General features: G+C 45.7%; 1 protein-coding gene across 1 annotated transcript in view; it reads left to right on the forward strand.

Annotated features, from left to right (window-relative positions):
- Positions 1 to 20197, forward strand: part of Itih6 (inter-alpha-trypsin inhibitor heavy chain family member 6) — a 29048-nt gene that overhangs the window by 2438 nt on the left and 6413 nt on the right. The window contains 6 exon segments of the mRNA XM_034486258.2: positions 7404 to 7514; positions 9808 to 10055; positions 12873 to 13042; positions 15977 to 16093; positions 17686 to 17857; positions 18306 to 20197. Coding sequence (XP_034342149.1) covers positions 7404 to 7514; positions 9808 to 10055; positions 12873 to 13042; positions 15977 to 16093; positions 17686 to 17857; positions 18306 to 20197 — 2710 coding nt within the window.

Below are 20197 nucleotides of genomic sequence, written 5' to 3' on the forward strand. Positions count from 1 at the left end.
GAAGCTGGGAAGCAGAAAAGGGCCCTGTACTAGAACAAGGGACACAAACATGATGGTGGAATTTGAGAGACCATTTGTGGGAGAAACAACCTGTTTATGGTGAAAGTGTGAATGGACATCGTCCCTTTTTATTTTTTTTTTTTTCAGTTTTGTTTGGTTAGATGACAGGCAATGGATGAGATGATGAATGAGGGAAGAGATGAAGAAATGCCGATGAAAGAACTCTTAGTCTGAGTTATGAAAAGGCTTCTGGGGTTGGGGATGTTTCTCAGTCAAATGTTTTCCTAGTATACCAAAAAGTCCTGGCTCCGGTTCCCAGTACCACATGAAATGGCTACTGTGGCACACACCTGTCATACCAGCACTTGGTAGGTGGATGCAAGAAGATCAGAAATTCATGGTTATCATCTACAGCTATATTATAGTGTGTTCAAGTTCAATGCCAGCTTCGACTACATGACATCCTTCGTCAAGGGGACAAAAGGAGAGGGGACTTCTGTCTTGGAGTGGAGACACTTTCACAGTTAGATTAGGGAGTCCAACCTAAACAGAATTTCTGTCCTTGCTCTGCCAATGTCACCCCAGTGAAGGCTCCTATGCTATAAGCAATCTTTACAGTCCTAAGCCCGTGCCATGTCATCAAGAACATCCTGGACTTGCCTTGAGAGTAGATAGGTTGTGAAGCGGTGATTGAGGTGAAGTCATTACAGGGGAGAAGAACTGACCATAATGGAAGAGTACTTTCCTGCATCAGGATTTCCAAGTTGGTAAGACTTGAAGGAACCAAGATCCTTGCAAGTAGGAAACCAAAAGAATCAAATACAAGAATAAAAGTAGACCCAAACAATCAAGTCCCAGGTATGATATGAAGCGTGGAGGCGACCTGAGCAGTTGGCAGTCAGGTGATGTAAAAACCTAGCAATAGGCAGAATGTGGGTTCATTTCAGTAGGAAAAAAACACCAAAAGGATTTATAAAAAAAAAAAAAAATTAAGCAAAGCAGGCTGGAGAAATGTCCCTGGGCAGACTCTGTGGAAAGTATGCTGGCTGGAGGCAGCACACACACAGAGGCCCCACTGTGCTACTGCCAGAGTCGCTCCACCCTACCACCCCAGCCCCCAAGAGACCTTGAGGCCCAGCCAGCACTGTCCACCCCCACACTAGCCAAGCCTCAGCAATACTGTTTCAGCTGCCTCAAAATGCTCCTGCCAGCTGTATATCTTCCCCTAGCGTTCCTGGAAGCTGCTACTATCTGTGTCCTAGCTGCTCCATTTCTGAAAAGGAGACAGCTGTTCTTGCCTCCCTCGGAGGTATATTAATGTTCTCTAGGACACCACATTCTCACAGTTCAAAGGTAGCTCTGACCTATCCGTTCCTTCCCAGTGTGAGGTTTATCCAACACTTTACATTCCTTGCTGCCATGCAAGCTCACTGAGTCTTGAGTTCAAAGCCCTGGATTCTCTTGCCGTCTTTCTCTAACCCCCTTCTCTTTGATCCACTATTCCATGAAGTGAGCTCTGACTTTTCTTACTGTCCTTCTTGGTTGCCCATTATGAAATGATCAAGTGGGTGCTGCAGTCCATGCATGAGCAGGAAAGCAGGCAGGTATTTCGTTATCCTCAAGGAGCTCACAGTCTCCTAGAGGAAATAAGATATGGGAAACATAAACGCACACATATCAGTCTGTCTATGAGAAGTGTTAGCAAAGAAAAGAAGCAAGGAGAGCAAAGGAGACAGAGATTGAGTAGAGGTATGAGTCTAGAGCTATCAAAGATCAAGTGACATTAACAGTGACCTAAAGAGAGTGTTGTGAAGACTACAAGATACAAAGATCTGGAAGAGGAACATTCTAGGCAAAAGGAAGCATAATTATCAAGGCTCTGGAACAAGAGCATGTCGAACAAGTTAAAAAAGAAAAAAAAAAAAAAGCAAGGAACGCTACACAAAGTAACTGAAACTACAGACAACCTCAGGATCTAATTGCTGAATGGACACCTAAATGCACCATAAAAAGAAAGGAAGTCCTGTTACTTGTGACAGAATAAATGGGCTGGGTCTATGCCTCAAATCCCAGCATAGAAAAGGCTGTGGATAGAATATAAGGAGCTCAAGCCAGCTTGGACTGTATCAAAAAAAAAAAAAAAAAAAAAAAAAAAAACAACAGTTTTTTTTTAATTCTGGTTTTAAGCCAGGTGCTTATAATACCAGTTTGGGAAAGCAGAGGCAGACAGATGGAAAGTTCAAGGCCAGCCTGAAGTAGAACAAAACTTGGTGTTCAAACAAGCCAACCAACAAACAAAACTCTCTCAAATTGTGGTTAGAGACCTGACTTGCAGCTAAGAGTACTGTCTGCTCATCCCAAGGACCTGGCTCAAATTCCCAGCACCCACATGGCAGCTCACAAGCATCTGAAATGCTAGTTCCAGGGAATCAGACAACCTCCCTGGCCTCCGCAGGTACCAAGCATGCATATAGCATATAGTGATACACACAAGCAAAGTATCCATACACATAAAATAATAACTTTAAAGATGTTTCAAACTCTCAACACTGTCAAATGGATGGAGGGGGAGGTCACTATGCTAAGTGAAGTATGCCAGACACAGAAAGGCAAATACCACACGATATCACTCACATGATATATACATATATTTTTACACAATGTATACAAGTGTCACATGGATATCATTAGTACCTACAACTTTTATGAATTTTTGTATGTATGTATATGTGCATGTTTCCATGTGTTGTGGAATCTAGATGGTTAGTTCTGTGAACTTGATGGTGGAATGATGATTTTTGAAGACTGGTAGGGGTGGGAAAGAGATGGGGGAAATCTGACCACAATTGGATAGGAACGACAAGCTCTAGGGTACTGTCACACAGTGTTAGTAACAATTACGCACTGTATGCTTCTAAGGCTAAAAGAAAGGATTTTAAAAGTTTCATCACAAGCTGTAGTGTGTGACAGTGTGTCCCACACTATACCCTTTTGTCCACTCTTCTTTGCTTGAAAATGTTCATTACAATGAATGAGTGCCTGGTCTGGTTCAAGGCCTCTGGCTTCTGCTACACTATTAATACTGGATCCTCACTTCGACTCCTTTTGGATAGCCTGTTGTTGCCCTGTGTCGTGGAGATCCTGCAGCATTAGATCTGTGGGACCAGCTCCTTCACATGCTCCAGCAGTTCATAAGATGGAGTAGGTGTTGGGGTTATAACAACTCAAACCCATGAATCTGGGTCTGGGTGGTAGCTGAGTTGGTCAGCTGGCCAGCTCTCCCAAACCGCACCCACATCATTTGACAAACTCTCCAGCATTGCTCCAGGCTAGCTCATCCAATGCCTGCAGGAACCAGCAAGGGGCAGAGCCAGCTCTCCCACTCTCATGCCCTCAGAGCTAGCTCACATCAGGGACAGCTCTATTGTTCTGCTTAGGCAAGGTACAGGGCCCAGTCTACTGAATGCTGCAGCCAGTGAAGAGCAGTGTCCTGTCTATTTAAACTTGGATATGGGGGAATTAAACTCGGGTCTTTGTACTTGCAAGGTAAGCATTTTACCTTATATACTTTTATGTATAAGTTAAAAATAATTTTAATTTTTAAAATTATAGAAAGCTAGAGCCAAGAATATTAAGTTCACAGCATTTTGAGCTTCAGAGTAAGCCCTGCTCAAACAAAAACAAAAAAGTAAAAGACAAAAAAAAAAAGACAGGAAGGAGATGCTACATAGTGTGTTCAAGGCTAGCCTAAGCTACATAGTGAAGCCCTGTCTCAAAAAGCTGTTGCTGTAGGCTAGCCTGATCTACATAGTAAGTTCAGGCCAGCCAATGGTATGTTGTAAGACCCAGTCTCAAATAAACAAAGATTAATAGATATTTCTAAAGCTATGAGATCAATCTATAAAGAGCAAGAGCTTAAAAATGGAGCCCAGTTAGTAGATGTGATAAATAGTTCTTTCGTTAACTTGACACAAGCTAGACTCATCTAGGATGCTGGAACCTCAACTGAGAAAATGGCTCCAACAGATTGACCTATAAGCAGTCATGTCAGTCATTTTTTTTGATTCATGATTGATATGGATGGGCTCAGCCCTTTGTGGGTTGTGCCATTCCAAAGTTGTTGATCCTGGGTTCTATAAAAACGCAAGCTGAGCAAGCCGTGGGGAGCAAGCCAGTAAGCAGCATCCCTCCATGGCCTCTGCATCAGCCCCTGCCTTCAGGTTCCAGCCCTGTTTGGGTTCCTGTCCTGACCTCCCTTCATGATTGGAAGCTTTAAGCTGAAATAAACTCTTACCTTCCCAAGTTGCATTTGGTCATGGTATTTATCACAAAACAGAAGGCAAATGACAACAGAAATTGGTACCAGGTTCATGGGGTATTGCTGTGACAGAGCTGGCCATGTTGTTTCAGGGAGGAAACTATAAAATTTTGCACTGGAAAAGCTGTTGAGTGCTTAGAGTCTAATGGGCTGTTCTGTGGGATCATAGAAAATAAGAGTGCTGAGAGCAGTGTGATGACAGAGACCTGGATTATCAAGTTTCCTAGGGAAGCAAAGACTTTATCGGGCTATTCGTATATTTTGAATTGAGAAGCTTTGGTTTCTGGTCAATGGAACTGGGCCTGAAAAATCATCTGTGATTAACAAAAGGCCAGTATCCCTAAAGTGAAAATGTTGCTTTCCTGGGACAATCAACGCTGGTTAGCTAAAGAATCAACAGTGATTAATAAGAGACCAGCATCATTGAGATGAAATCTTGTGGGAAGTATTTCCTTGGTGTCAGCACACAGAAGCTGTGGTCCAAGAATTCCAAGGCTGCATCTCAAGCTGATAGCCAGGCTTGGTAATGTGTAAGACTTCCCTATGTAGTGCTGTTTTTGACATTGTGATAGGGTCGTGGAGAGCAGCTGAGGCTTGGCACTGTAAGAAGCCAGGAGAGGCCATTGACAAAGATGAAACCTCAGTTGTAGAGCAGACCTAGCATATTGAAGGTGCCAGGACTATAGGATGATAAACAAAGGCAGTGTCAAATATGGTGTGGAGCTGGCCAGAGCCTAAGAGACCAGCTTTGTGTACTGCAGATGTCAGAGATGCAGAAGTGGAGCTGCCCACTCCTTGGCACTTTGGAGCCCAGGAGTTTGTCCAGATGTTGGACTTTTTGCGCTATCAGAGTTTGCTTTTGCTTTGATTGTAACCATGCCCTACCTTAGTTCTTCCCTCTTGGGACAAGAAGTATGCAACTTATTTTTTATTTTACAAGAGCTTACACCTAGAGACTTTGGATTTGTACAGAGGCTGGATATCTTAAAGAAGCTGAACTTTTTTAAAAAAAAAAAAGTCTGAATTTTTAAAGAATGTGAGACTTTAAGTTGTTCTATGTTTTATATTGTGATATTAGCATAAGATCTTGGGGATAAACAAGAAAGAAAAGGTTATGATTGTGATGTATTTGTGTGTCATGTTGAATAGGGGTCACTTGTGGTGGTTAGTTGTTTTGTCAACCTGATGCAAGCTACCGTCATCTTGGAAGAGGGAACCTCAATTAAGAAAATACCCCCAACAAATTGGTCTGTAGGCAAGCTTATAAGGACATTTTCTCAATTAGTGATTGATGAGGGAACACCTAGCCCATTGTGGGTGCTGTCATCCCTGGGTTGGTGGTCCTGGGTTCTATAAGAAAGCAGACTGAGAAAGCAAGCAGCACCCCTCCATGGCCTCTGCATCAGCTCCTGCCTCCAGGTTCCTGCCCTGTTTCAATTCCTGTCCTGACTGCACTCATCAATGGAGCATGACATAAGCTTTGTAAGCTGAAATTAAACCCTGCTTCTTCCACTTTCATTATTTCTTGGTTGTCTGTAGTTCTTTGTATAAGGTTGAGGCCTCACGGCCTTTCCTCCTGTCATTTAAAAATATCTGCTGGTTTCTTCCTTGTTCAGGTCATGTTTAGCCATATTGTTGAGACTTCATGGGTGTAGCTTCTCTGACATCCTAGGAGACACAATCTTACAACAAACTTCATGTTCCTCTGGCTCTTACAATCTTTCCATCTTCTCTTCTGCAATGATCCCTGAGCCTTAGGTGTAGGAGTTGTGTTATAGATATAGCAGATGGGAATGGGCTGCACAACTCTGCATTTTGATTGGTTGTGGTTTTCTGTAATGGGTATCTGTTGCAAAGAGAAGTTTCCTTGATGAGGGGTTAGAGCTACACTTATATGTTGGTATAAGGATAAATGTTTAGATTGTGTTTAGGAGTTGTGCTGGCTTAGTAAAGAGGCAATTGTATGTTCTCCTCCAAGATCCATGATTTCATTAGCCCTGGTAGTTTTCTAGTGGTCATTGCTGTGGTTCATAGGAATCCTAGCTGAGGACTACTGGTTGCTTCTCTCTTTTAGAAACTTGTAGGACACAATCTGGTACATTCACGGAAGGGCCATTCAGGTCAGATCCAGTTCATGTCCTTTGGGGCCTGTGTCACTGACAATTTTTTTTATTAATTGGTTATTTTACTTATTTACATTTCAAATGTTGTCCCCCTTCCCAGTCTCTCCTCCACAAACCCCCCATTCCCTTTGCCTCTGAAGTGCTCTCAGACAGGAGCTTAGTATGGCTGTCCTCCGAGAGGCTCTGCAGGCATCTGACTAAGACAGATGCAGATACCCATAGCCAACCTTCGCACTGAGCCTGGGGACCACAATAAAAGAGTCACTGACAATTTTTAACCATTTATATCATTCACAATATTATTTACCTAATGTGTTTCTTTAAAAAGACACAATTTTAGATTCTTATTCATATCCCAAGTGGCAGCAGCAGTGCTTGTAAATTAATTAAAGTGTGTGTGTGTGTGTGTGTGTGTGTGTGTGTGAGAGAGAGAGAGAGAGAGAGAGAGAGAGAGAGAGAGAGAGAGAGAGAATGAATCTCTTGGCCTGGAACTCACTACATAGATACCCAAGAGGAACCTTGAATTTGTCATCCTAAATGCTGGGATTCTATGTCTGCATCACCATGCTTAGCTTGATGTGTTTTATTTAAAAATAAATGTTATAGCAAATATACAACAATTACAATAAAAACGTTCAGCTATGTTACACCTAAAAATATTTTTGTGTGTTAAAAGGCAAACATTCGTCAATGCTTTAAGAAACATAAAACTGCAACCCTGGTATCCCACATGCTATGTGGTCTTTCTTTCCCCCAATTGACAAACAAACTTTAGGAGAACATTGTCACCTCTTTTGTCTCACTCTCACTGCCATTAATTGTTCCCATTCTATTTTGAGTTTAATAAAGCTGTTTTATTCTTTCTTTGCCCACACCCCTGTTCCTCTCTTTTATTTCTGTTTTTGATCATTGCTTTTCTTTGTCTGACTTCGCTATCTCTTCTTTTTCTCTACCCCCATCAGGACTATCGACAATAAAATCTATGTTGCAGAAATCAAGGAAAAACACCAGGCAAAGAAAATGTATGAGAAAGCCCATCAGCAAGGAAAGACGGCTGCTCATGTAGGCATCAGGTAAGACTCCATATCATCTGAAATGTGATTAAGTCATCTTAACTGTATGGCCAGGAAAGATGTACCTTCTCTTTGGGCCTCATTCTCTACTTCTGTAAAATGAAGAAAATGATTTCTACTTCATAGGATTTACATCAAGATTGTGTGAGTCAGTAAAAACCAAAGCCTATAACAGTAGTTGTTTAATAAGTGGGGGTTTACTTCCCTAATTCTAGCTTTCATCTACTAGCAAGATGGAGCTTATTGGTGCTTTAGGGGAAGGTTATATATAAGTGAGTTTTTCTCTCCTCTTTTTATTTTTAATATTATATTTTATTTATCCTCTGATAATTCCATACCTGTATGCAATGTAATTTGATCATATCTAACTCTCATCATCCATCCAACTCCTCATATACCCCTTTAATTCATCCCCTGCCAAGTGCATATCATTTCCTCTGTTTCTTTATAATGGTCTCTATTCAGTTAGCAAATGGGTGTGGGCCACTTACTGGAGCATGGCAATCTACTAGTGACTATATCTTCCAAATAAAGATGACTTTCCCTCTCCCACAGAAACCACCAACTAGCTCTTCAGTGAAGAGTAGGATCTCATAGGCCCTTCTCCCTATTCATGCTAGGATTTTGGTTGGCTTAATCTTGTGCAGGTCTTGTTCAGATAATTATAGCTGCCATGAGTTCATGAGTTTCCATTCTTTAGGTTTTGCATTCTTTCTGACCCCTATTCCATGATGTTACCTCAGAGTGGGCATCAGAGTAGGTGACATAGATGTCTTATTTAAAGATGATTCACTTATTCTCAGCATTTTGATCAGTTTTGAGTCTCTTAACTAACCAAAAAAGATTTCTGATCAAACTTGAGATCATTTAGGAAAACAATAATAGTTGGTTCTTTCTTAGGGCCTGTGACCTCCTTAGGCGTACACTTTTGACTAGGGTTTTTGGTACCAGGTAGGAAATTCTTCCTGTGAAGCATGCCTCAAATCTAACCAGAGAGTAGCTGGTTACCCCCAGAACACTCATACCACTATTACACATCTGGCCTGGTAAGCAGATATTGTAGTGTGCTAGGTACAGCTCTGGGAAAGACCATTGATATATCTTCTCCCCAAGCAGCCTAGATAATACCTTCCAGCACTAGAAAAGCTAGTTAACAGGAAGGAAATTTCTTGGTCAGTTTTCTTTTTCTATTTCCAGCAACAAAAGTGTGTGACATCTTCAGCAATAGGGTTTGCCTGTCTTTCTATAGTGGGCAACACAAAGAAATGGCAATGGCCTATATTATTTGGGGACTTCTGGGGCCACCTTGAACAACAATTCACAAGGAGATAAGCCACAGGACACATTATGATTTTAGTTTTATAATGCATGGCTTGTGGGAGTAACATTCCCCACCTCTGTAGGGTAGGGTGCCTCCATTAAAGCTCCTCTTAAAAATGACATTTTAAATTAGCTAACAAAGTCATAACTTTCCATAAGGCTTTTTCATACATTGTTAATTTTGGTTAACCCATGCCCCATATACTCATCTGCCCAATATTCCAATTCTTATCAGCATTTAAAACTTTAGACACCAGTATTCCCCCACCCCCATTCCTTCACACTATGTATGTTCTACTCATCCCATTAAGGCCTCTTGCTCCTCCCCCTCATTCATGGGCACTTTCTGGCTTCCTGACTTCTACAGACACTTTAAATCACACATGGATATCTACAAATTTAAAGTTAGGATCCACATGTGAGAGATAAATGACAGTATTTGACATTCTGGCCTGGGTTAACAAGTGAGATTTGTCAGATTGACTCTTATTTCTTAAATGAGTTCCATTCATCTGGTATAAGTATTATACTTTTTATAGAGTCCTCTCAGCTTCTAAGAGAGTTTCATCTTATACGAATGAATACTTTAGATTTTGGCCATATAAACAAGCACAGGTTTAACACTGGGATCAGGCAGGTTTAAGGGACTATTCAAAGGCAGAGAGGCATTGTTTGCATAAGTTGAAAACTCCTTTTGTTGAATCTGGATTCAGATTTTTATCAACCACGTTTCCATAAGGGAGAGAGCTGCCTTTGAGATTATTTTCCCTGTAGAATGTTCAGGAGAGGAGATGAGGGAGGAAGAGAGGTTGCTACGTGGATACCTGCATGATTGACTGTGGCCCAGAGACTTATTTGAGACCTCATCGGGTCCATTGGTTAAGGGTGAGGGTTAGCAAAAGCATGCCATCAATTGTTCCCTACACCACAGGAAATCCAACACCCTTCCTATCCATTTCTACTTCTTGCCCAGGGACCGAGAATCAGAAAAATTTCGAATCTCCACTAGGCTGGCAGCAGGCACAAAGGCAACTTTTGCCCTGGCCTATGAAGAACTGCTACAGCGACACCAGGGCCGGTACCAGTTGGTGGTAAGCCTGAGACCTGGACAGTTGGTGAGGAAGCTGAATGTAGAAATCACTGTATCCGAAAGGACAGGCATCGCCTATGTGCACATACCTCCACTGAGGACAAGCCGAGTGTATACCAACAACCAAACAAGTATGTGAGCAGTGCTATAATAATGCCAAAGACATTGGCATTTTTTAAATGGAGATCTTGGACATTCTGTGGGACAGTAATATCCCTCTACCAATTTCCTTCCCAAATCAAAGACAAGGGGGGCTTTCTTAGAGTTTGAGATATTTGGAGTTCAATATCTACCCAATTCTTCAAGTTAGTATAAACTTGGCATGGAATAGAAGCTTCTAAAAGTATATATTCAATTATTAAAATTATTAACAGACATGGCATGGTAGCACATGCCTTTAATCCTGGCTATCAGGGGACAGAAGCAGGTACCTCTGTAAGTTCAAGGCCAGCTTAGTTTATATAGTGACTTCTAGATCAGCCAGGGCTAAACAGTGAGACTTTATTTTTTAAGAAAGAAAAAAGAAAGGAAGGAAGGAAGGAAGAAAGAAAGAAAAGACAGAAAGAAAGAAGGACAAGACAGAAAGAAAGATAAGACAGAAAGAAAGACAGGAAGGAAGAAGTAATGTTTGACAGGTAGATGGAGAGTGAATCATAAAGTACTGTATTAACAATATTTAAGGATCTAGAAACCATGGGGGAGAAGTCCTGCCTTTCCCTAAATGACTACAAAGAGAAGACGAAAAGCAGAAAGGTAGGGCAAGTAATTCTGGGATGCCATGCAGAACAGAAAAGCATCTTGACTACTATCCTTACTGCAAACTCCATCTGTAGGATTAGGAAAGGAGGACTGACTGCAGTGCAATCTGCATATAACCTTGAGGAAACACAGAATCTAGTACCTTATCCTCATGGAGCCTGGTTCAATAGGATTGGGTTAGGACCACAAACCTCCACATTTAATGAGGCTCAAATAAACTTTATATCAAGACAAGCCGGGGGGGGCACTAAACCAATTTAAACACTTTGCTGAGAGTTGAAGGGATAGAAATAGGGAAATGACATAGATCAAGAGGATGCCCTTGCAGAGATTTTCAGCCCTAGAGGGTCAGGCTGATGAAGACCTGCACAGCCAGAAAGACAGCAGGGTGCAAGCTGGGTTCGAAGACCAGATTGACTCTGTCATAAGATAAGGCTCTATGCTTCCCTTTGTTGAACTGTTAAATGAAAGAGAGGAAATCTATGACCTAAGACCAAAAGGACAGGTTGTTTTACCAGAGCTGAGGAACAAGCCTAGGCCCTTGTTCATGCCAGGTGATCACTCTCTCAGAAAGTTATACCCTGGCATAGTTAGGATTTTGATTGCTGTGAAGAGATGCCAAGACTACAGCAACTCATCAAAAAAATTTAAATTGGGGTTGGCTTGCATTTTCAGAGGTTTAGTTCATTATCACCTTGGCAAGAAGCATGGTGCGGCGCGGGGAGAACATAGTGCTGAAGCAGGAGCTGAGAGTTGTACTTCTTGAGCGAAAGGCAGAAGAAATGAAAGACACATTTGGCCTAGATTGAGCACCTGAGCCTAAAAAGACACACACAGTGACACACATCACCCAAGAAGGCCACACTTCCAACTAGCCCTTAACGCCTAATAATGTCAGTTATGGATGAACAAAGCATTCAAATATATGAGTCTATGGAGGTTGTTCTTGCTCAAACCCCCTCACACGCTAAGAACTATGTCAAAACATGAGAACATCGATCTTTCCATATGACATATAGTATCCTAATGAATACTGGCAGTGGTGGTAACAGTTCCCTTCATTTGACACTCACGAAGTTACAGGTGTGCTTTAAAAGGCCTTTTTCCTTAAGCGCTCATTGAATCCCTAAGACAGGCCACAACGACCAGGGGCCACTGGCACCCCTGTACTGTGCCTATGGAGACCAGAGCACATTGGTCAGCCACTGTCCCAGGCAAACAGGGCACGATAAGGGACCTGGGCCCACAGGGCAGCTGAGTCTAGCAGCCTGCATGCTTGAGCCCCAATCTATAAATGGCAGCACCCTCCCCCTTCTCCTTAAAGGTTAAAACAGAGGATAGAAGTAGTCCTGTGGGGATAAAGCAAAACAAAGAGGCCTGGAAGGAAGGAAGCCCAGGGAATGTATGTGACCAGGCCCTCAGAGCAAGGGGCTCAGTTTGCCCCTAAGCTTCCTGACAGCTGGAGCAGGAAGAGGAGGGAGCTGAATTCCCAAGTCTCTACTTTCTGGAGAAAGGGAGGCTCTGGGACATTTCTAAGTGGACACTTGTCTTGGACTAAAATTCCAGAGCAGTTGATCTTGACGCCAGTTGAGCAAATGTCCAGAACTAAAAGTTGCCCGCGATTTAATCAAGAGACTCTGAGAGGCACCATTCTGAGTAACAGAGGACTAAAGGAAAGAAAGGCCAGCAGTTGTGTCTCAGAGGAGAGGCCTGCTAGCCTGCCCTGTCTCACAGCAGGAAGGAGAGGAGAGGAGCCGGCCCTGCCACTGTGTCTGTCTGTCCTCTCCACCTACTACATTGGTCTCAGGAGAAGGAGCCTGAGACTCCCTGTGGAGCTGGGGGCATAGGAGGCCCGCAGAGACAGGCCTTGGGTGGGGTGGGAAGTGAGGCAGGGAGAGGTTGTGAGTGGAGAGCAGACCCTCTACCTCATGGTGCTGGGAGCTGCGGGGGGCAAGGGGGCTGGGTCTGTCAGACAAGGTGTGAGGAATGGGGCAGGGCAGGAGCTGACCAAGGGGCTTGTGGCAGAAGGACAGTGAGCAGCAGGAAGGGCATGCTAGGCAAGTGGGGCAGCCGGAAGTGCCAGGGGTTCCAGGTCTCACCCTCCCCACACATTGCCCAGAGCTCTTACTGTCCCCATCCATGGCTTTTCTCTCTGCTGAGCCCTCTGTGCCACCTGGATGCCCATACAGGTGAGGGTGACTTGCCCCCATCCACCAGGATACAGAGGGGAGAGACCTGTGTCCGCATCACCTTCTCCCCAACACTTGGAGACCAGTCTGCTTTCTCCAGCTCAGGCATCATGGCTGACTTCACCATCCTCTATGATGTGGTCATGGAGGACATCATTGGAGACGTGCAGGTACCTGGACCCCAGGGCTACAGACTTCTTGGGCACACAGTGACTGGGGACAGAGCCATGCTCTAGGCTAGAGAGCATGTCCCTCTGTGTGTTCCTAGGGTTATGTTAGAGCTACCATCAGGGGGTCAGTGCATGTGGCCTCCCTCACGGGAACCACGTACACCCAGCACGGTTAGACACAGCCAACTGGAGGACGTGGAACAGGGCCTGAACAGAGGCACCGAGTTGTGTCAGTAAGCAGCCCCTTTGCACAGCAAGGTATTGCTGAGTAACTGGGCCACATACTTTCTGTATGTCTCACCCTGTCTGCTTGTCCTTGGCTTTCATGTCTGGCTGGCTTCTGCACACTTGTTCCCCACCACGAGGCCCTTTCCTGCACAGGAAGTGTGTGACCCCTGAGCCTGAACACCCCTGCCTGAGGGGACTGGAGCTCCTGTGTTCCAACAGAGCATGGTGGATCTGACCCAGACCCCAGGCTTGCTCTTAAGGTTAGCCAAAGCCTGAGAAGTCAGCTCCCAGAAGGGCTTTCCTGCCTCCCCGCAATGCTCCCCACACAAACCACCCTGCTGAAAGGCCCCAGGTCACCAAGCACCTTTGTCCATAAGTACCTGAGCCAGTCCCACAGGGCACAGGAGCATTGATTTGCTCAGGCTCACTGGTGCCCTGGGTGTGTCTACCTCCACCTCCTCCACTGTTCAGCTTCTGCTTCTCCAGGCTTGTCCCTGGTAAATCCCTTCCTATCTTCATCCCTCCACATCTGACCCACGCTTCTCTCTCTCCCCCACCCTATAGAGTACTGGGAACAAGCATCCTCCTTCTTCCTTGTCTTGACACATCCACCAGCAAGCACTCAGGCGCAGGGCCAACTCACTGTCCCTAGAAACCTGGAAAGGATCGCCCAGCTCCCAATCTCCCCCCTACCCAGCTTCTGGTTGTGAAGCAGACAGATCTCTGGTGTCACCAGAGGTCAAATAAACCATAAGTGCTGTGCTAAGCAGTATGTGAGTGGTGCCAGGCAAGGAGGTGTCAGGATGGTCTTCCTGAAAGAGAGAACATGGAAAGTCCTGTGGCAACAGTGAGTAGATCTTGCCTGGAGTGAAGGGTATTGAGGGGAGGAGGCAGCCTATGCAGACTGAAGGCAAGGATACATATGGAGGCTCGTGGCAGTTGTGACTGTTGCAGAGAGGCAGCGTGGAAGGCCTGCACTAAGACCGGGAATCTGAGAGTAAGCTATCCACACTGTCAATATGCCTGGCTTGAGGCGAAAAGGCTTGGCAGCCCTGGATGTTTGCAACAGCTCAAAGCAGGAAGGATGGGTGACCACATGGTTAGAAGGCCAGGCTGTCTCTCAGATGTGATGGGAAGGGAGCCTGGTGATGGTGATGGTCTCCATGAGGAAAGCATAGGAAGGTTGCTGGCAGAGAGAGCAAAGGTGTTGCTGGACCCTCCAAGTTGGAGGCACCTGAGCTTTCCAAGTCTTCGTGTGGCCAGTGAGTGGGACCCAGTGGGGGAGGGGGCCGGGGGTGCTATGGCCTGGGGTTTGTCATGTGAAGTCTGAAGTGGCGACCCAGCACGATAATGGAAGGGAGGAAACAAAGTCACCCAGAGACAATGTGCCCACCTAGCACTCAGAGTCGCTTCTGAATTCAGCAGGCCTGACTTTAAGCTCTGGGTACCTGACCCCAAATTCCTCAGGAGGGACCCATTCTTGAGCATATGGACCCCTCTGGAAATCAAGGTGGGCCGTGTGACTTGGTGCCTTTTAATGTGTTCCGGGGCTGACAGCATGGCATGATTGCCTGAGCGGGCCTCCAGAGACTGCTGGACAGTCTTGTACCCAGGATATAGGCTAGTCACAAAACTGTTCAGAATGGGGTCAGGCATTGTAGGCTCACTTCCCTGCCCCCCACACACCAGGTACACAGAGCCCTCGAGGTCTCTGCTCAGGGCTTGGCAGTGACAGGGCAGGTGAGGGAAAGAAGCCTTGGGGAAAGGGGACAGGGAGTCAGGATTGTAGGGACAGGCCTGCCATTCCATGTGAATTAACTCAGAGCCAGGGAAGGAGGAGAAAGCATTTCCTCTTCCCATTCCTCTCTCTTCTGGAAAAGAAGGGAGCTCACTGAGTGTCTGAGAGCCCACTGCAGCAAACACTGCTGTTCCTGGGCAGTCCTGAGGCCTTCCTTATGCCTCAAGCTGTAAGCTCCAGGACAGCCTAGACCCTTAGGCAGCCTAGGCCTCTCTGGCTGGAGAGGACACAGGTCCTGAGGGGGCCTCCTGGCCCATCTCCTTCTCTTCCCTGCACTGACCCAGCCCTCAGGCTTTGCAGAGGGAAAGATGGGAGTGGGGGCAGGGGACCAACAGCCAATCACATCAGGACAGCCCAAGGCATCTGCACCTGGTGCTAACCAATCCCTTCTGCACACATAAGCTCTGTTGGCCTCTGCTTCCTCCTCCCCTCCCTGCTCTGCCCAGCAACAGCAGAAAGGAGAGTTTAGGAGGAGAAGGAGGCCCTGCGAGCTCCCAGCCCTTGGCAGCAATGAGCTGGGCCCCCGGCTCACTCTGTCGAGGGAGGTTAAAACAATACTTTCCGTTCCTGGAGCCCAGACAAACGTCCCCAGGGACCCTCAAGCCTGTGCAAGTCAGGCTGCCTCGTGGACAGGAACTCACATATTCCAAAGATGCTGACCCTTGTAGGCCTGGGCCCCAAGCTTGTCTTCTTCACTCTGCTGCTCTGGGCACGGCCTGGGATGAAGGTCTGCAGAGCAGAGGTTCAGTTCTGATGTGCAGATAAACCCCAGGCCAACACACACAAAGTAGGGAGAGGGAGCTGGCCTGGGAAAGAAAGTGAGAGCAGGGCTTCATGCAGGAGAGGGAGAGGGGCCTCATTAGGACTGGCTCTCACTGTGCTTCTTGGCTCCCCTTCTCTTTATTCAGGTCTATGGTGGCTATTTTATTCATTACTTTGCCCCCAGAGGCCTCCAGCCAGTAGAGAAGAATGTGGTGTTTGTTATTGATGTGAGCGGCTCCATGTTTGGAACTAAGTTGCAACAGGTAACAAGGACTTTGTTGCCACTGAAATCTATAACTGTCTCCCCTTCAAATTCTGAAAAACCTTTAGTGCTTTTTTGTTTGGAATGCCTACTGCTCTTTCTCAAAGAAGTTTTCACATAATAACCCAGGCTGTTCTCAATCTTCACTATTTAGCTGAAGATGACCTTGAACTTTTGATCCTCTTGCCCCACCTTCTGAGTGCTGGAATTCTAGATATGCACAAGGATGCCCAGTTTTTGTGGTGCTGAAGATTGAATATAGGGCTTCATGGATGCAAAACAAAAACAAACAAAAAAAAAAAACCCTCTGTAGTAACTGGTCTATATAGTGGCAGTTCTTACCACCTCTCAGTGTTTGATTTGCGTGTAATCCATCAACTACTAGCTGTGTGAGCCGGAGCCAATGACTCTTTCTACCTTAGTGAGTCTCTGTGCCACTACCTGGAAATGTGGATAATATTAGTGCCTTTCCCAGTATGCTCCTGTAACACCTGTATGAACTAATACAGCTTAAGTATTCAACAATGTCTGGAACATTGAAGTGTCCTGTAAATAGTACCTAAATACTGGACTCTACTTGCTATGGAATCTCCTATATGCCTAGCTCTATGTTAAAGATTGTCATGGGGAAAAGAGAGAGAAGGGGAAGCATTCTGAGTTTTGTTCTCAGAGTATTTGATATGTGGCTGGAGAGTAAATATATTCCATATCAGAGTGTTAATGAACAGTCTGGAATAAAGATTGTCTAGGTGAGATGAATGAACGCCGAGAAGCCACAAAGTGCTTTCTAGAGAATGAGCATATGAAAGACCTTTGAAGATGTGAATGAATAAAGGAGAAATGTGGTGTACTTTCTAAAGGGCACAAGAGCCAAGTTATGAAGTTAGAATGGGATCTGGATTATCCAGGGGTTATTGAGAAAGTAACTCTGGAGGAAATGGTGGTGGGGGCATGAGAATCAGCAACAGATCTAAGTGGAAATTAAGCAGGTGGAAGCTGGGAAGCCAGGTCTTTCCGAAATCATAGGGTTATCTAACTTGAAGGGAGTGAAATCATTCAACCCAGGATCACACAGTCAGAGACCACTAACCATACAGACCAAGGAGCCCTGGGAATAACAGAACCAGAAACTTCAAGAGTGAAGCTGTCACCGTGGATTGTTCTTCTATCATTTATTTGGTTTGTTTTCCCGGACAGTCTATGTATCACAGGCTGTCTTAGAACTCACAGCCCTTTAGCTTCAGCCTCCTGAGTGCTGTTTACAGGTATGCATCACCAAACATGGCTCCACTGGATATTTCTTGATAACAACCTCAAATTCTGTACTATCTAATACAATAGCCACTGGCCACATGTGGTCATTGAACACTTGAAATGTGCCTTTTGCAAGGTAAGAACTGATTTTTTTTTCTCCATTGAAGAGTGAACTTCTAGGCCTACCATAAAGCCCAACAAACATTTGGCCCTGACACCTTCAACTCACAGAAAAGTGAGGTCAAAAGGGTTAAAAGAGCATTGAATGTCTTGTGGTAAGAGCCTTTCAAGTTCATGGGGCTTCATTTTTGTCTTATCTCCTTCACCGTTTTCCCACAGACTAAAAAGGCCATGGACACGATCCTCAGTGATCTGCAAGCCAGTGATTCCTTCAACATCGTTACCTTTTCTGACACAGTTAACATCTGGAAAGCTGAAGGCTCAATCCAGGCCACTGTCCAGAATATTCATAGTGCCAAAAACTATGTGAGTCGCATGGAAGCAGATGGTTGTAAGTGTTACATTTTATTTCCAAGCATTTTCCCTGGTTCTGACTTTTGTTCAATTCTGTCTCAAATAATCACTCGGTTCTCCCAAATCTACTGCCTCTGTCATCTAAGCCATCTTTTCCCCCTGTAGCAAGAAAGGCTCTGGTTCTGTCTTTGGATGGCTGTCATCTGATTAGAGAATGAAACAATTCTGCCTCCCTTCCCCCCCCCTCCCCACACCCTGGGAAAGAATAATCTGAAACAGGGAGTGATAAAAAAAAACAAGGACATATGGGCCCCACTATCAGGTCACGTGAGCTGGGGCGAGAGTGAAGGAGTTAGGATGGATAAGCAGTGGGAACAGCACAGTGTGAGAAAAGATAATGTGGGAAGGATGAGCCTGGGAGTGTGTCTCTAGTGGGGGTAAGAAATGGCCTGAGAACGTGGTCTCACAGTCTGCTCCCCGATTAGGGACGGACATCAATGCAGCTCTGCTGGCAGCTGCTTCAGTGCTGAACCATAGCAACCAGGAGCCTGGAAAGGGCCGTGGTGTGGGGCAGATTCCTCTTATCATGTTCCTGACAGATGGGGAGCCCACAGCCGGTGAGACAACTCCCAGTGTGATCCTTTCAAACATCCGCCAGGCATTGGCCCACAGGGTATCTCTTTTCAGCTTGGCCTTTGGAGATGATGCTGACTTCTCACTGCTGCGTCGTTTGTCCCTGGAGAACCAGGGAGAGGCAAGACACATATACGAGGATGCTGATGCAGCCCTGCAACTAGAGGGCCTCTATGCAGAGATTTCCAGGCCTCTCCTAGCAGATGTACACCTAGACTACCTGGGTGGCTTGGTTGGGGCCTCCTCTAGGGCCCATTTCCCTAACTATTTTTGTGGGTCAGAGCTGGTGGTGGCTGGCAAGGTGCAGCCAGGTGAGCAGGAACTGGGCATCCACTTGGCAGCCCGTGGCCCAAATGGTCATCTTCTTGTGGCCCACCATAGTGAAGAAGCCACCAACAGCAGCCAGAAAGCCTTTGGTTGCCCAGGGAAACCTGCCCTCAATGTGGCCCACTTTATCCGCCGTCTGTGGGCTTATGTCACTATTGGTGAGCTGCTGAAGGCACGTTTCCAAGCCAGGGACACCACAACTCGCCGTCTGCTGGCTGCCAAAGCCCTCAACCTATCCCTTGAATACAACTTTGTCACAGCTCTGACTTCGCTGGTTGTGGTGCACCTCGAGAAGACCAACGAGGAAGCCATGACCCAGCCACCCACTATGGCCAAGACAAGCATAGTCACACCCTCATCCAGCAACAGGGTTGGACAAGAGGCAGCCACAGTTCAAACAGCCTCAATTGTCAAGGTCCCTTCCAAATCAAGACCCACAAAACCAACTTCTACTATTACTGACCCTCCATTGAAGGTGCCTAATTCTAAGGAGCTCGGGACACTGGGTCGGTGGTCTAATAGCCTAACAACTTCAGTACAACCAAAGCCCCAAATTCCAGCCCAAGATTCCAGCACCTTGGCACTGCCAACTTTGAAGATGAAACCTCTTGCCTATGTGCCTTCCAATTCTAATGACCAATTGCCTTGGAAGCCCAGTGCTTCTATACACCAGAATCCTGGTATCACATCACTGGTTAATTCTAGGACACATATCCTGCCTTTGAATCCTGTGAGCCCTGCCCAGCCCAAAGGTGGCACCATGAAACATTTTAATCCATTTACTCCTTTCAAACTCCTTGCTTCATCAGATGCCCACCCTACACCAGATGCCCCATCATACCTCCAACCTGTATCACAGGAACCTATATCGCAGTCATCCCAAAGCCTGCCACAGCCCAAATCTATCTCCATATTCCAGATACCCAAACACTCATTACACCTCAGCATCAAGGATCTTGCTCCCCAAACTCCCCCAAATTTACCACATCCTAAAACAGGGATTGCCTTACCCAAATCTAAAATCCCTTCATCTCATAAACCTAGTGTTTCACCTCACCAAACTTCTCCTAGCTTACTACTTTCCAAGTCCAGAACACCAACTCCCTATAACACCCAAGTCGCACTGCCTGCTAGACCCAGGCTGCCAGCTCCTCAGAGCCTCAGCACATTCTCAAACACACTCTCTAGTTCCACAAGTCCCAGCAGCACTGTGGCTACCTCTATTCCTGGGGAACCTCTCCCTTCACCCTTTACCCCTACTCTGACCCCTCTGCTGCCCACTGCAAGACTCTGGCATCAGCAAGACCTGCTGCTAGGACCCAAGAGCACCAGGCAAGTTCTGGGACCGTCTCTGCCAGGGATTCCAATAATGGCCCTACCCAACAGCTTTGCTCCTATGCCAGAAAGCAACTCCCCT

This window comes from Arvicanthis niloticus, chromosome X (assembly GCF_011762505.2).
Source record: "Arvicanthis niloticus isolate mArvNil1 chromosome X, mArvNil1.pat.X, whole genome shotgun sequence".
NCBI classification, from domain to species: domain Eukaryota; kingdom Metazoa; phylum Chordata; class Mammalia; order Rodentia; family Muridae; genus Arvicanthis; species Arvicanthis niloticus.